The sequence below is a fragment of the Pipra filicauda genome, unplaced genomic scaffold (genome assembly GCF_003945595.2).
Source record: "Pipra filicauda isolate LSUMZ 115617 unplaced genomic scaffold, ASM394559v2 scaffold98_size3848907_pilon, whole genome shotgun sequence".
NCBI lineage: Eukaryota > Metazoa > Chordata > Aves > Passeriformes > Pipridae > Pipra > Pipra filicauda.
Genome location: NW_024105186.1, coordinates 2,957,434 through 2,975,414, shown reverse-complemented (window position 1 = coordinate 2,975,414; position 17,981 = coordinate 2,957,434). Strand labels below are relative to the sequence as shown.

The 17,981-nt window shown below is 40.8% G+C and overlaps 1 protein-coding gene across 12 annotated transcripts in view; it reads right to left on the bottom strand.

Annotated features, from left to right (window-relative positions):
* Positions 1-17,981, bottom strand: part of MCF2L2 (MCF.2 cell line derived transforming sequence-like 2) — a 158,079-nt gene that overhangs the window by 30,173 nt on the left and 109,925 nt on the right. For all 12 annotated transcript variants that reach the window (XM_027712890.2, XM_027712876.2, XM_027712877.2 and 9 more), the window contains exons 16-21: positions 12,470-12,536; positions 11,610-11,725; positions 10,232-10,301; positions 5,287-5,379; positions 4,695-4,787; positions 2,356-2,481 (exon numbers count right to left, since the gene is read on the bottom strand). In XM_027712890.2, coding sequence (XP_027568691.1) covers positions 2,356-2,481; positions 4,695-4,787; positions 5,287-5,379; positions 10,232-10,301; positions 11,610-11,725; positions 12,470-12,536 — 565 coding nt within the window. The remainder of the gene's footprint in view (positions 1-2,355; positions 2,482-4,694; positions 4,788-5,286; positions 5,380-10,231; positions 10,302-11,609; positions 11,726-12,469; positions 12,537-17,981) is intronic.

Here is a 17,981-nt window from a genome sequence, read left to right as displayed (position 1 = left end):
ATAACTCATATGTATCTCCCATGATAACTCATGGACAAACTATGCAGGCCAGATTATATACCAATGTTGGGATAATAATAGCAAACATCTGTAAAACTTCTGCTCTCCAAGCTTTATTCTACTTTTTTTTTTTGTGGCTTTGACTAAAAATAAAAATTAAAAAACAAACAAACAAAAACCAACCAAACAAAAATCAAACAAATAAAACCCAGAAACCACCAAACCAACCCGAGACTTACGTGTTAGAAACTTCTTACGCAACAGTTCAGCTCCTCAAGTCTGCATGTGCACAAGTCCAAGAAGCAGAATATCCTATGCAATTAGGAGCATTTATCAGCTGCCACAAAACCTGCTTTCCTGCTGGTATAATATCCCTCCCTGAAAGGTGTTCTAGCCAAGTATTTCTATCATGGCTGTGTGGGAAAGACTCCACAAGATGGGGTGTGGTTTCATCAGCTATGGGAGGTGTTTATTTGGCACCACAGCTGAGCGCCTGGGACAGGTGGAACAGGGAGAAGAAATAATTATTGGGTGCATCCTCTTTGACACTTTCACCCCATTGAATAATCATGTAACAAACCATCTCAGGAATGCTGTCAGCATTGGGCTAAACAGCAGCTATGTCCCCCTTTGCAATGCTTTTTCAGTTCAGCTAAGAAACCAGAAGCAAAAATCTAGTCCTAGGAGCTACTATCTGGCATTTCATGGAAGGCTGGAAAATTCAAAAGTAAAAGTTTAAAAGGAACAGGAATGCTCTGTTGAATTCCTGAGTACAAAACTACTCTGAGATTTGAAAGCAAGGAATAGGCAAAAGGATGACCTCAACATTTATGTGGACAGCAAACTGGCTAGAACCCCTCTGCTTAGGATAATATGATACCTTTCTTGGGGAAGCTCTTCTGCCCATCCCTTACAGAGCAGTTTAAAACCAAATTTTTTTGTGAAATTGCTGTAACTTCATACATTTAAACTGGGAAACATGGGAGGAAAGCTACCCTTCTCTTTGGGAATGAATAAGAAACAGTGGAAACTCTGTCCTGTATCCATGAGCCTCCCACGCCCATGTTGACTCGTTCAAGTCTGCAATAATAATATCCAGGCTTTAAAGAGTTTTTCTAAAATGAATCTCTGAGACACTTAGACTTAGCCATAACCAGAATGAGGTAAACATATGCTTTATTTAAATTTGTCAGGTTTGGGGGATCTAAGGTTGTGCTTATGATCTGTGATGTTTCTCTGATCCACGGGCACCACATCTAGTCTGTGTTTACCAGTGTAATGAGGTGGCCACTGCTTCACCTTCAACCAGTACAGCTACTGGAGGAAGAACTCACATTCTCAGTTCAAATGTAATGCACAGTCCGCAGGAGCATCTCCAGCTCTGTGCAGCAGTGGATCTCTGACATGCCACTGAGTAAGCAGTTAAATTTATTTATAAACTCATGCTGACAGGAGCATGGGTTCCTCAGCTACCAGATGCACTTGCATGAAAGAGAACTATAGAAATCAAAACTCCTGAAGCCACTCCCATCCTGAAAAACAGAATAACTTCCCACCCACACATAGTCTCTGTAGACCCCAGCACCTTCTCAGGAAGTTGCATTCTGCACAAAATAGTTTTCCTGGTGTCTAGACTAAACCGTTACTCTGATGTAATAATTCTTTGAACCCAGTTTCTCAGTATATTATTTCTTTCTTGACATTTTCACCCTGCAGCTATTTCAAAATGGGCAACCACATGACCCTCAGGCCTCGTTTTGCCAGGCATGTTTCTCCTTTATGTGTCAATCACTTCCACTTCTCACTTAAGGGCTTATTTTATGTAGGCAACACTAGTTCTTGAAAATCATATGACTTCAATGGAGCATCAGCAGATAGAGAGAGAGAGAGATTTGTTCCCTTTGATTTGTACTGTGGTTGTTATTTCGTATTTCAGATAACAAGCTTGCCAGTGACTGGGATGGATTCTATTATCCACTTTAAGTGGAAGATAAATTTTCTTCCCTCAGTGCAAAAGACTTGAAAACTGTCAAGCTGCACAGAGGTCACAAAGTTTCAGCAAATTTGTTAAGTTATGTCTGTCACACTTGCACCTCTCACCTACAAATGAGTTTTGGGTGCAATTACACAGAAGCCTCACATTTGTCCCACTACCTCCCCACACTCACACCCCACCTCCACATGACAGGTGTGCTGACAAGTATTTTTGGCAATCACAACATGCCACTGAGTGGCATCCTTCAGGAATGTGGCACAGGCTCCTGCAAAGTGTACCAGCCAAAGGCACAGCATAATCAGTGGTGGGAGGAGCATTGGATTACTCAAGACCAGAGTAGGAGCAACAGCAAATAGTACCTCATATCCTGTGATTGCTATCTGGTGCATGGAATCATTTACTGATTTGATGATATCAAGCATCGTGGCCAAGGCTTCTTCCAATTCAGCAGTACCCTCTGAATTCTTGCTGCACTTCAGCATTTCCTGATTAAAAAGAGATATGGAAACTACTTGAGAACTTCTTGTACCAGAAGACACCATAAGACAATCCTCCCTGAAATTTGTGCCGTATAGACAAAGTAGCAGAGCTCTGGGAAAACAAAAAGGGAGTAAAAAACCCCAAACAAAACCAAACAGGACATTCACCAGGATTGTCATTGAGGACACACATTTTGACTTTTTGGCCATTTTCAAGTGTTCATTTAAGATGAGATGGGACCATTCTGACATATTTACAATGAACTTCTTGCATGTCAGAGGGTTTTACTTCCAGGGTTTTTTTCTTCACATCTGCTAGAAAACAAACTTAATATAATTATTTCAGATGCTGGAGAATTCTCCATTTTCCTTTGCAAGTAGTTCCACAAGGTACTTACCACTGTTAAAAATATAAATTAATTTCTAATCTGAATTTGGCAGGTTCGACATTCCACATTTTGAGTTTGGAAATAATTTAATCCAAATGGTGACGCACTTGTGTTACCCTAAAATGGGGCCCCAAGAAGGTAGTTCCTGCAAACCCCAAACAGCAACAGCCTCTCCTCAAGTGCTTGGGTAACGAGACATTAGAAGGTAAAAGCAGGATTCATTCCTATAGTACCTGTTGCACACTTTCTAGGATGAGGATGGATCTCTGCTCCTTGTACAGTGAGCATGCTGCTTTCATCAGCATGAGCATATTAGCTAAACTGTTGAAAATAGAGGGTTGCAATAATTGTGACCCAAAATTTAAATCTAGTCTGCCCACCACTCAAGGCACACAGCTTCTTAAGCACTTCTTTGTTATCAATTTTTCACTGACTTCAATTTTTCTACATGTTTAAGTGCTCCTGCTACCAGGAAAAGAATGCATCACCTTCACAGATCTCATAATCCCTGACAAGGTAAATGCCCATGCCAATGTGTTGTTGCTAAGTATGAAACTGGTCTGACCAGCTTCAAACCCCAATGGCTGTGACCTGTTTTGCCTGAGAATTTTACTCCTTGATCTAATCTTGGTTTTATTTACAGTCATATTTCAAACTAAAAGCAGAAACTGGTTTATTCTTGCTTTTCTGGAGACCTTGACACTTTTTCCATTCTTGCAGATTAGTTTCAAGAAATAGAGGCAAATTTATTTCTGGAGTATGTTGATGTAAATCTGCTGGAATCCATGAAGTTTTATCCATGTCAATATCCCCCTTCAATATTTGGATTCTATAGTTTTGCATAAAGTCAGTAAACAGCTTGGAGAAATACTGCACAAGAAGGGCCAGCCAGGTCCTCACATGACTTGCACTGGCACAATTTGAGCAGTGCCATGGTAGCTGCTAGCAATTTAAATGGCAGCCTAAAATCTTCATTGCAAATTTCAATGCTAAATTTCCTGACAGTGCACAACACTACATTAATCCCAGCAGCTTGAGAACAGCGTGTAATTCACCTTCATGACCTTCTCATAAGGAAAGACAATAAGTATTATTTTTAAGAACTGAGAAAATGAAGATAGAAATTTAAGCCATCATCTTAAAAAAAAGTCATTGTTTTGAGTTCTATATTTCCTGTTGCCCAGTTCAGACCACAATTTCAAGCATGGACCACTCAGGGTTCCAGCCAAATCAAGAGGGAATTTCACGTATCCATCTCCTGGAAAAGTTACAATTTGTTCCTAGCTGGGTCTTTTAAAAAGAAGCAGCAAAAGGGAGTGGCTCCTCCTGAAAGGTTTGAGTCACAACCATGGGAAAATATCAGTTCAGAGAGCTGAAAGAGTTTTGTTAAACAGGGACAGATGTTAGAGACAGGATTTAAGGCATCAGTTCCTGTTTTCAGACTGTAAGACCATATACTGACCCAAAAAAGCCAACTTCAATTTCTGTTTAAAGATAAATAAAACAATAGATTTTATTTAAAGATAAATAAAACAATAAATAAGACAATATTTTTATTTACTGTGTAAAATATCTTTATATAGAGAAAGCTATACATATAATAGTATACTTCTATTGCTTAGTATGTAAGTACTGCTAAGAAATAGCAGTTCCTATTCTAAAATGCAAGTCCCTTCTTTTTCTGTTTTCTACTATTTTACAACTGAACATTGCAAAGTGTTTGCTGAAGAACTGAGCGAGGATTTATTTCCAGGTAGTCCTGACTGATTTGCAACTCTTTAAGTAAAATGCTATGCATTGGAAATCTTTGCACTGCCGTGGAGAACTTACCTTTAACAGCAACTGATACTTGGTGATTCTCTGGACTGGCTTTAAGAGATAAGCATCTAGTGAGAGTTTATGATCCAATTTACGCTGACATTCCTGTAAGAAATAACAGGGTAGAAAAACACAATTGTTTCTTGAAACACAGGTAAGACACCAAGATCATTATCATCTGACAATCTGAGATTATATATCTGTGAATTAAGTGAGAGAAAAATTTGTTCAATCTGCATAGGAGTTTCCAGGTTATTTATGCCACAGTGAAAATACATCTAAACAAGAGCTAATGTTAAGGTTCGACTTAGTGTCGAAATCTGGCATTCCTTGCTGATGAGATTGCAATCAGCTGGCGTTTGCAAAGAAGCCAGCACTTGTTTGGTTTGGGTATAGCCTGCAGTCAGGCTCCTGAGCAGGAAATCTGCTCTACCTGCCCAATCTCCTGTACAGAGCACCTTGACACACTCTGAGTACCTGCCCTCAGTACAAGAAGCATGCAGAAAAGTCTGTGTATTGCTCTAAGCTTTCTAAAGAAAGAAGAGATACAGAAGGAAAACGAGCTTTATGAGTCTTGCACTGCTAGCCTGCAATGAAATCCCACCTGAAAAAAGATGCTGTCTCCACACTGTCTCCAGAGAGCTTCAGATCTTGGTTTGTTCTGACAGTACTTTTCATATATTTGGAGGTCCTCTTTCTGCAAGAAAAGGAGAGTTTAGGTAAGGTAAGAAAAAAGAATCCATAGAGCATCTACATTGAATCACACTTTTTCTTACCTTCCATCCCAAGACATGAAATAATTAATACACGGAGATAACTCTGTATGTAAAAACATACCAAAACTACCAAAGTTACTTTTTACTCCTGATTAAGTTAAATACACCTGAAAGTAAGATTTTTTTTCCCCTCACTCTTAACACAAAGCAAGGAGACTGCAGACTGGAAGACACACAATCTAATTGCATAATCTTTCTGAGAGGGGAATAGATGGTTTGAAAACAAATGAAAAGACACATTAGAAATGTAAATTTTATTAACAATACTGGCACAGACTGTCATTGTTAACAGTGCTCACCATGTAGCTAAGGATTACCTGTTCAGCACACCCTGAAAATAGTGCTGGCTCTCAAAAATATACGGATGAATAAAAAAGTAGGAAGTTTGTCTGGTTGGTGTCCCAGGCCAGGCAGGGGGATATACTTAACCCTGTCTTATCCAAACTGATAGTGGGTGGGTTCACTTCACCTCTGTTTAGCTTTGACTACACTGAGGTCCACGGCAAAAATCTCATTGAGTTCAGTGAAAACAAAGGCAATCTCCATAAAAGCTCAGAGGGGGATATTTTAAGCTCCCTGGGCTGTATGGGCGGATGCAGAGATGGGTGTTCCTCTGGCAGGTTCGGGGCTCACTGGCTATGCACCCAGGAAGCCCAGGAGCCCAGAAGCCACAGGGCCATGGAGCAGGGCTGGCTGTGCTGGGAGCTCCCCATCTTCATTTGCACCTACCCTGGGGGATGTGACCTCAGTGAATCAAAGAAAGCACCAAAAATCAATCTCGGGAATTCCTGGCTCTTGTCTCTGTGCTTTCAGTCCACTAGACAGTTCCTATACACTCCTGCTGCAGGGAAAGCTTTTACTTTTGTATAGAGTTACTAGAAGAAATCAATGTTGCTGCTGTCTTCCTCTACAGACCCATACTGACATCACCCTGAGGAATCAGCTGTGAGCAAAGTTGTGCCACGGAACACCGAGCTGTGTTAAGGATTATGCAATACAAAAAGCTCTGTTGCAACTAAATAGAGGATTAATGGTCCAGTTTCAAAAGAGGTGCAGTGTTTTCACAAAAATAGAATGGTTTGTACATGTTGTCTTGGAGGGAAGTTAGCAGGGGGTCAAACCCACAAAACTAAAAGTAGGAATAAAGCATAATCAAATATTACAATCTCTTCGTGGCCCACAGAAATCTAACTGGACTGGGCAAGAAGAACAGAGACAGCAACAGTCAAGAGCACTATTAGGAGTAAGAGAAAATAACCAATTTCAATTTAAAGAAAAGGTACAATAACCAACAATCTACCAGTAATTTGCCATAGTGGAACCAACCTATGCCAATGCAATCTACTCCTACCTAAATCACTGACACCTACCTGCTCAGGCAGATACTTACATCTTTAAATACAGCTTTAAGTTTTGCAATACTGTTAGGAATAGGAAATTCCTGATGAAATTACTAGGATCAGACTCTAAAATGCCAAGAAATAATTAATTGCCTCATTATTCAAATCCCACTCTTACATGTTCAGCTCATATCTACTTTCAAATCCAAAGGTTCTGACTTCTTGCTGGTATTTTTACACCACGTTCATCTCCCCTGTAATGCTTTTCCTTTCCACGCTGATTTGCACCTTGAGATCTCTGTGAGCTCCAATGCTCATGGCATATATGCACAGTTCCAATTATCTTTTGACTGCTAATTTATGAATAATTTTTGCTTCAGAGCAGAATTTAGCCCTTTGAATCCAACTCACAGGTTTCTGGTCAGCTGCTACTGTCCTTTCACAGATAGATTCCTTTTCTAAATGCTTCTTTCACCCTGAATCACCAAATGCTCTAACTGCCAGCTCCTACTAAATTATTCCCTTTTTTAAGGTTAGCAATATGAATAAGTAAACAGTGGTGACCCACAGTGAATCACTCCTGCCAGACACATCACCTGGCACATGTTGGTAAGCAGCCTGACAGACCTTTGGCTTCATGCTGGGCATTCCTGCCTTGGTTTGGTAAGCTTTCCTTCTTCCCAGTCCTTTGTATAGCAGATCAGCCCAGACTGCCCCTCCTGTTGCTGATAAAGCACTAGGAGACCCATCCTGCAAGGTTATTCAGTGCACATCCCTCCCTCTTTAAACAGCTGCATAATCCTTGACCACACAGAGCTTTAAATAAGTCAAGCATTTTGGTGATGGTATAATAGCTGCCATGTGGGCAAAGCTGAGCTGGCTCACTTGCAATTTAGTTCATATGAAAATCGTGCCCTAAACAAGGTCAGGCAAAGTGGGAGGGAGGACAAGAAGGGCATTTCTGGCTCATCTTTTACCTGATTCTACCATGTTCCAGGAGAGAAGCCAGAGAGGAGAAATAGGCTATGACTCCACAGCCTTTCTGCCATCACATGAGAAGAAGAGTTCACATTCAGGATAACAGCTGATCTGGTGGCACTGGTGGAGGTGGGAGAGTGTGTAGGGATATGGCAGAGGAACGACTGGCAGGGGATGGAGGGACTCTGGCACCAGAGTGTCTCACTGCAGCTCTCAGGATGCTTTCAGGAAACTCTAGAATCAGGGCTGAAAAAGCCCAGTATGATCAGACAGGGTAGAGCTCTTCAAGTATGAATCTAAAAAAACTGTTTATTTCTAATCACAAGCCCACCACCATGTTGTGGCAGGATGGCCACACCCATACAAAGAAGGAGAAATAGAGAAGAGAATGTGCAACAATGTGAGTTTCCTCACAGAACTCCGGCATCACCTGGAACAGCAGCTGCTTCTGTTTCCCCCTGTCATAGCAAGCACAGGCATAATTTATGGGGCAGCCAGAAGCCACTGCTCAGCAGGAAGGCATAAAAACCTGCCAAATCATGGGGAACACAAACACACAACTAGACTTTTGTTTGTGCCTCCTAAAGGCAGTCCAACAGAAACAACACATTTCTGGACTTTATGTGGCTTCTTCTAAAAACAGAACATAAGGGCAAGTTCTTGAATCAAAGGTGCTACTGTGTGAGCAGAGACATCTCAAGAGAGAAGCTTGTGCTTTCTTAGTGTGAAATTTGAAATAGGGAGAAAGCAAATGCATGATTTAACCTCTTATTTGATGGACTTAGCATGGTTTGACTAGGCCACAGAAACTGATGAGCAAAGATGCCAGACTGGTTTTCTTTCACTTCAACCAACGTGAACCACAGCTTTAGTGCTGCTTTCATTTTTGTAGAATAGTGAGGAGAATTGGGCTCATCGCTGTTTTTACAGAGAGAGACATGAGCTACAATATTTAAATATGGAATTTGAACTTTCTGCAGAATTATAGTATCAATTCTATATCAAGAATTTTTCTTCACATGTAAATCCAGGGATATTTGCAGCACATGGACTACTTTATGCTTCTTGGATTTCAAAGGTCTGCATTCTTCAAAGACCACTTATTCTCTTTTGCATAATGATTTCACCACAATATTTTCCTGCTCAGCATCTGAATCTTAGGATAACAACACATTCCTTAGTAGTGTCATTTACTCAAGCCCTAAATGCTTCACTGTTAAACAGAAAATAATTCAGTGGACATATAATCATGTTTACACTCATATGACTCTCTTCACTCTGACCTGTTTGTAAATTGGGGCCATACCCTTTGCAAGTATCACATGTTCATAATTCCCATCAAATCTTACTGATGTGGGAGTGCTCAATATCTCTTACTGGTACATGCAAATCTGTGTGTATTTAATGTGTACCCTGGAAAAGCAGCAAATACTAGATGTATATGGGAGAGGCAGGAGGTACCTTTGACTACAGTGGACAGATTTTCCCGTTTCTCATGCCTCTTCCATTTCCTGTGCAAAACACAGAGTCTTATTCAAGCAGTTTTGTCAGACTCTGAAAACAGTAGCAATCCACCAAAAGATATTTTTTTTCTCATTAGTAGGGCCCCTGAATGAGTACCATATAAACAAGCACCTTTGGTTGTGTTGCAGGAAACAGGACTAACAGTCAGGCTGAGGGGGGATGGGGGGTGGAGGAGGGACATGACTGGGAGCTCTCGGGGAAAAGCTGTGGAACTTGGGCACTGAGAGCCACAGGAAGCAAACACACACGGACCTGACCAAAGCCACCACTGCCTGATGGCTTGAGGCTTTCTCAGAAATGAGCTCTCTTTACTTTTAAGCAAACAGTTGACCCCCACCACTTCATACAAGTGAGGAGAATCCCACTTGTTGAATTATGTGAACAAGTAAGGGAATCAACCTCACAGAGTCTTACGGAGCTGGTGGGGTCCATGCGAGGATGGCAGCAGACTCTGCTGGGCCAGGTCTAGGGGAGTGAGTCCTGAATTGTGCAGAGAAAAGAAGGATAAGATAAGGCAGGAACAGGATGTATTGTCTGCACTCAGAGTAATCCTCTGTGATACTGTGCTGTGCTTTTTTACTGCAGGTTGTTGTCAGGGTTACAGTAGACTGCTGGTATAGATTTTTCTAAAATGAAAAGCACGTTAAACATTTGGATCACTATTATTTGTTGGTTTGTTGTTTGTTTTTTTCTTTTAAAGGGGACTTAAATTACTTGGTAAAACACTAGTAAAAGCTCTCTTCCTGTCAGTAAACGAGGTAAAGAGTTAGATTTCAGAATACATCCTTGTTAACTGTGGCTTAATTTGGGAATATCTGTTTATGGGAGTTGCCCTCATTCACAAAAGCAATTGGAGGGAAAGGATAGGAGTAAATCTGTAAGTCCTGTAGGATAAGACCATAGATACAAACATGCAAAAGGATGTACTTACTCTTTTTAAAAAGCATCGGGCAAGAAGCTCAGGGTTTTCAATGCAATTTTCTATCTCCTTAAGGAAAATCCTGAGAGGGAAAAAAGAGAGCAAAGAGTAATGTAAAATTCTACTTATATTGCATGCTAGCTTCTATGTAAATCCAGCTTAAAGCCTGTGTGTTTGTAGTACTAGGATTCAGTGGGGAAGGTAACAATTCTGACACAGAGAGAAATACATATTTTAGAAAAATGGGATGTGGTTCACAGCTGATTCCCTAAATCACCAACATTATCATGTTTGCATGTGATCACAAGCATTCGATACATCTGGTTCCTCTGGCTGTTGAGATTTGTTTCCACTATGTAGCCCAAATACCTGCAACCCATTTGGGTATGAGATTTTTCAGAACAGCTAGAAAAGACAGGAAAGCTCTGTCAGATGCAGTTGCTCAATCAGCAAGCAGTGGAAATATGGGATGTAGTCCAAAGGCTTCTGCAGTCACAGTCAGTGCATGAAGCCTTTAGGGAAAGACTGGCCTTGCAAAGGGAGAGGAATATCTTTCTCCAAATGAAAGACACAATCTTTCAAAACAATATATAAATAATATATAAACTGGAAAATAATTTTTCTAGTATGTATTGACTACCCTGGCATAATATTAAGATTTGCAAAAGAGAGAGTTTTTATATTTATTTTGTTCAACTGTTTGTTGTATCTTACAGGGAATTATTATTCAAAATAATTCCTGGATTCTCACTTTGGTTACAGCCAGTTTTACTTACACAAGGCTAGGAAAAGCAGGAAATGTACAGAAGTAGTCCTAAGCTTTGTGTTTTGAAAGCTGATTGAAAAGAGGTTGATCTTGTTCCTAACTGTAGTTATGGGCTCTAGATTACCTTGTCCACAGTATGGACAAGGCTTCTACCAAGGTGTATGACCATATGAAGGATAAAATTCCTTATGAAAAGTGCTATGAAATATATCACTTCTTCTGACCTGATAACAGAAATATAGGACAAGTAAGCTGAACACTAAGAAAACTTCCTCACAGAGGGGTTTTGCCAGAGAAAGAACATCAGGATTTAGTCCTGTGATATTTACCAGTGTACCAAGAGAGGTGGTAAAATACTCACCACAAGGGGCATTCAAAATGGATAATGCCAGGGAAAATCACTAGTAAATGCACAAAAGGGCATAATCTTTCAGAAGAAAAGGTGAAATACGATGGTCTCAGACATGATCTCTACACATGGGTTTTACAGGACACACACAGAGGCAGAGTGAGGATGACTTTTCCTGCCAGTGTACACATGAGTATGATAAAGCACCCAACAAAAAAGGAGTAGAAATGACTATAGCACCCAAGGACATAGAACAACCACCAGTTCCCACATGCCTGTTGTGGAATTCGTAGATTTCTGGAAGGTTCCCAAAAAGAATTTCCTTCTTGTTTTGAAGTGCAGATGGAATCAGGTGTAATAAATTAGGATTGTCCATTTCTGAAGCGTACCCCTGCAGAGAAGAATGGAAAATAAAACCAGCCTGTTTTTTCCAGGGGAAGAAGTACCATGTCTGATACACTGGAAAGCCCCAAAGTCTATGTGGTTGTGTTCTCAACAGAGCATACAAAGGCTTCTCTCATGCCTGCTGCTTTGTTGCTCCCATGAATTTCTGCTGTTTCTGGTTTTCCTCAGAGCTTTAACAAGCAACTGTGCAAACACATTTTTAACCACAAATGGATAGATTACTGGGTTAAACAAAAAAAAAAAGTGTGCTGATATCATATGAGTTTCAAAAGTTCAAGAACTATATTTGCATCATGAGCTGCTGTGTTCATGCACTACATGGGACAATAAAGAAGAGCAAGAGGAAGGTCTTCCTTTTCCTCAATCATTTTCCAACCCTACATTTACAGAATTTAGTGTCTGGTCCCACGGAAATCAAGCGTGCTGCTTCTAAGACCTACTGGTGATTGAAAAGGCACATCATTAACTATTCCTCTTTCCATAGCTTTGAGAACCATGCAACTTGTGTCACTCTGTGGGCTGGGGCCAGGGGTGGTGCCTCCTCCTTTAAGCCCTGAGGAAAGATGTTCAAAACATCCTTCCCATTCTCCATCTCCAAGGCTGAGCTATCTTGCTAACACAGCCTTGTGTTATAAACAGGAGGTGGGAGTGCTCAGCCCAGGAAGGATGTGCACCTGCAGTGATGATTTGGAGGTTAAGCACTGGAAGTCATTTCAGAAGAGTTTCTTACCTCTATTATACTTTGAAGTTCTTCTACATAAACCCGTTCTGTTTCTATCAGTTCATTGATTATGTGGCTAAAAGAAAAGAAAGGTGGAGGGTTATAGTGTTTATCCACAGTTCAACAAAGCACATATGAAAGAAAAAAATTGTATTCCTTGCATATTCTTTTTTATGCCTCTGACTACACACAAAAAAACCCTCTGAAGGTCATTTCTCAGTACTTCAATATTGTGCTTTGATAAGATTAAAAGACCTAAACACTTCTTGGACTGTAATTTTTTTTTCAGCTCATTTTAAACTTCATCTTGGTTTCTTCTGTCATTTTTATACCTGCAAATCTGAAAAAAAAAATATTTAAAATGCCCCGGAAGGCAAACAAAAAATGGTTTCTCTTCTAAGAATAACTAACAATACTCAATAAAATGAAATTATATTTCAAAGCTATGTTAATGTTTCTGTTTTACTTTCTTTTATACAATAAACAAAATTGGTGACTAGACTTCTTTAATACATTGCAAAAACAGGCAACAGGATGATGTCAGAAGTCTGGAAACATGAAAGTAAGTTAGACTAAAATATTTATATTACATATATCTTGAAGATGCCTGATGTATTTCACAGAAATATGAATGTAACCAATTGACTTTTGGACAAATAACTAATTGAATTTTAAAATAAAATTGCATTTGGTCTCTCAATTTTTTTTATTTTTTTTTTTAATGCATCAACTGTCCCATATTATCAAAAAAGTGTTGTCTTTAATGCTCTTATGAACAAAGTTTTCAGGGTAGCTCCTTCAGAGGTTTGAGCAGTTTCTCCCAGTAGAAAAGGACAAGTGCCCAGTGTTCTTTTTCTGGTCCGTGCTCCACAAGAGTCTGTAAGCACACAGCTGCCTCAAGCAAAAACACATCCCAGAAGGACACTAGGGAGTAATGTCCAAAGGACCTGGAGGATGGCCAGCCACAAGCAGCACACAAACTGAGGCCAGTAAAGTGTAGGCAACTATTGGCATCAATTCCAGCACGTGCATTCACCCAGCACCTCCCTGTACATGTGGCCTATGTCTGGTTACCTGGATTTTATATATCACACAACCATCATATAATCAGCCAGACCCCATTAGCTCTTTATATCATGAACCCCATCTGTACTGTTGCATCCACTATAAGTGGATTTTGTCATCCTCCACAGTTTTTTAGGATGTCCTTTTTGAGACTGAAAGAATGATCACACTTCTGATAAAGCCTCATTTGAATGGTTTGGCCAGGCATTTGAAAGTAAAATAATCACATTTCAGCTTGCGGCTTGAAATGCAAAAGCACTGACTAAAACCTTACTAGGTTACCAAAATAGATTCATTGGTTTGTGTTGGATTTCCCCAGTTTTTTCAAGGCAATGTGGTTTTGCAGACTGGATCTGAACCACTTATTCTGGTCTCATAGGCTATTACTGCTTTATGCACCACTGCTTGAGAAACATTATAAATACTGAGAAATGAGATCTTACCTTCAACTGACCCATAATGTTTCAAATTTTGTTATAAAATAGCTAGGATTTCATAGGTATCTTGACATAATGCCTTAAATAAAGACAGAACTGCAGAGTGTCTACCACAAGGTAGGGCAATGGGTCAGGGCTGTACCCTGCACACTCAGGGAGCCCTGACTCCAATTACTTGACCTCCACATTGAGCCAATTATCTTTAAATTGAGACATTTATGCACAGGAAAGCCACACCTAGCAATATATTGGCCTCCATGACTAAATAGTACTATGTAACAAACAAAAGTGCAAAGGGCTTCTGCAGTACTTTACATGACTTCACCAAGCCAAACTGTGTTGGACCCTAACCCATGTTAGAGAGCCCTGTCTCTCTATCTGTGCCCATCCCACAGTCTCCAGATGTTATTTTACATGATTATAACACTATTCTTTGGAAAATGTTATTCTGTATGTCTTTCTCTGACAAAGTTGCTGCTATAGCAGCCACCACAAACACTTGGTACAAAGCCATCAAAAAAGAGCCTTCTCAGCTCCAGTGCTCCCGGAGTAAGTTCCCCCAATTGCTCTGCAAATAATAACCACAGCAGCAAAATCTAAAACATTAAAGGTTGTTGCACATGAATCACCCTCTTGTCAAACTGTTAACAATACAAAGTGTGCACTTGGCCACAGACCTTAGAATTACCCTGACAAAAACACAATTTAAGAGCAGCAAATTAAAGAGCTATGTGAGTGTGTCTTGCTGCTGCAGGGGAAAGCATTGAGAGGTTTAAAGGAGACACTTTTATGCTGTGTGAGCATGCTGGGTTGGGAAATGGTGAAGTAGAGAGCTCACTATACAGCACAAGGAATTTAATGGCATTTGAGATAGTCTAACAGCCTAGATATGATTCATATCAAGACATGAGGGGTGAAATGGGAAAAGCTCATCTCTTCTAGGATGTCACAGAATTGTTTATGTCATAGAATTGTAAAGGCCTTTAAGATCACAGAGTCCAACTCTTAAATCGGCACTGCCAAGTCCACCACTAAACCGTGTCCCCAGTTGTCACATCTACATATCGTCTAAATCCCTCTGGGAATGGTGACTTCCAGCTCCTCCTGTTTGTTGTCCGTGCTGTGTGCACTGGTGTAGATGTACTTCAGCTGGGCTACTGATCCCACTACCTTTTTGGGGGGAGAAGCACTAATTCCTACATAACCATTCTCAGGCATTTCTGTGGTTTCTAACTCATCATTAACGCTTGGGTCTTTGCTCCCACATGGATCTCCATCCCTGACCTCCACTGAGACAGCAGACAGAAGGACCTCACTGGCCCACCCTTCACACCCTGCTGTGCAAACTGCTGCATGAACTGTCATGCCAGGCCCTGTTTGCCCACTCTGTTTGCAGCACTCCTGGTTGCTGCCATTCCCTGGGAGTTTCTTTTATAGAAGAAAGGCTGGAGAGACTTGGCTGCCATTGCTCCTGGCCACACTCAGGTCCCATCAGCCACTCCTGCTCCAGCTGTGGGCTCCTGGTGACTCTCTCTGCTCTCCCTGCGGTTTCTCCAGTTTGGGAAACTCCACCTTGTGCACTTTCCACTGTGAGAGAGACATGTCTAAAAACTCTACAGTTTCTGTTCCACTGTGGAGTGTGCCACTGCTGGAGCTGCTGACCTCGGTGACTGTCATGGGGCAGCAAGGGGAACTCAGCACACACCTGCTGCAAGGATCATGTTTAAGGGAAATATGATACAGCAATTGACAGGACTATTGTCACAGGCAGTCCTTCCAACTCCCTTTTCCCCTTTGACATGCATGACTCGGTTAGAAGTCATTTCTAGTGTAACTGGGATGTGCGAGGTATGCCTCATTTCAGAGACATTTTACAAGACTAGGAGGTTTGCATGGCAGCAGTCCAAAGACAACAAAACTGAGTTGGCTGAATTTTATGGGTAGCTTTCACAAGGATAGTTCCTCACCAGGATCATTCTCAAGCAAACAGGCCATCTCAACAGGGATGGTAAAGGATTAGGCATCTGACCTGAAAGTCTAAGTTTTCCATGGAATCTGAGAAATCCCTAAGGTCCTATCTGTAGGCATCCTTGTTGCCAGTAAATCTTCATTCCACTCGAGTATACTTGCTCTTTCCCTAAAGAAACAAATAAACTCACCAAATTAGAAGAATTTGCCAAAGGTGGAATACTCTTGTCCCAGTAGTACCTGACTCACGAGCTTTCCTGGTGTGGAAATAGTGAAACACTGCTCAGGAGATCAAGGCCAGCTTTTCTCCTGTGTCCTAGAAGAGGGGGCTCAGCCACCACTGACCTGGCAAAGAACTCTGTATGGCAGGGCCTCTGCTGCCACCATCACTTGGCAGAGTTAGGACATGGTTGTGGCAGGGATCACACACAGGCTCCTTGATACAATATTGTCAGATGTTCCTCCAGCAAAGGAAATTTCTTGTTATGGAACAAAATTAAATGCATGAGCTAGCTCACGTTTCGTTGAGTGATTGATCTCGGTTTCTAATGAAACATCATGGCCTTGGCTACACTAAGACCACGTTTCCCACAAGTGGGATTTCACATGGGTTTCCTTTGGGCAGGTTATTCTTGCTTCAGCAGCCATGGCATCCTGCAGTACTACTGAGATCTCACACATTGAGCCAGTCTCCACCACTCCTAGCTTTGAGAAGCACAATAAGGATGAAAAGAAAGGAGAAAATAACAGGAAAACTATTTCTGCTTTGTTACTAGTGCTCTCTTTGACATCCGGCAAGTTAGTCATGACATGCCGGAGTGAAGAAAAAAAATAATTGCACAAAGAATTCCTTTCAACAAGGGTGAGAATGTAGGAACTGCAATGGACATCAAAGCATTGGGAAGAGACTTGTTTTTAGCCAAGGTCATAAGTGAAACCTTGAAAACGAGGTAAACTCTGGTATTAATTAGCACCCTTCACTTACAGCCATGCATTTCTCTATCTGCCCTGCCTGTGCTGACATTTAGATCAAACTTAGCTATTTATATTGCCATGAACAGTACAAACAGCAATTATCAATGTTGTTAACTAAATATAAAGTTACCCTGCACTGCATTGCCCTTTGCAACAAAACTCTCTCAATAGGTATTTATCTGAGCTGGCTTCCTCTGGTAACAGAGAGCACACTGCTGGGAAGGTCATCACCCCAGTGACCATAAAACAGACACATACCAGACCATTTCATGTCAATAACTCTTTCTCCTTCTTTCTTCTTCAATGACAGAAGAAAAAGAAAATATAATTGAACGGCTGGACAAGCTCCCCAGAGGTGTCAGGTCGTTCTGCAGGTCTGTATCACAATGATTTTGGTAGGAGCAGTGTCAGATGGTTTCTCTGCTGTGCTAGGAGCTGCCTTAAAAGACCCCATCTAATATAATGCAAGACTAAGCAGAAATAACATCTAGAGATTACCACAACATATTAATATCTCCTCTGAATAAATCTCAATTGCTTTGTGCTCATACAGTTACTATTTGTGCATCCTGCTCAGATGGCAACACAAACTAATTCAGGATTTTTGTTTCCATAGCTGTGCTGCTTCTCTAACAAACTCACTGGCTCACCTCCACTCACAGATCTTGTTTCTATGTCAGGATTTGCTATCACAGGTGCCTGTCCTGATAAGGGGTCTTTTCCCAGAAGAGGAATTGGAGCCATCAAATAGAATTAAACCATGATGAGCTTTTCTGAAAAGAAACCCCACTACAAATCATAACTGGTGCTTCAAAATTACGGTGGTGCAGAAAACCTGTCTGTGTGACAGATGTGGAGCCAGCAAAAGTGGCCCTTGTGCATGAGTACTCTGTATCTGTCCTGCAAAAATGCATGGTGCCTAGAAGATGAAACGTTACTATGTTCAACAGCTGAAATAGCAGAATATGAGTGTGCAAGAGCAAAATACTCAGTGGAATTTATTAAACTAATATAAAAAACCCCCACCCACCACTTTTATAAATGTATCTAATATAGATAGATGTCTACTTAAATTG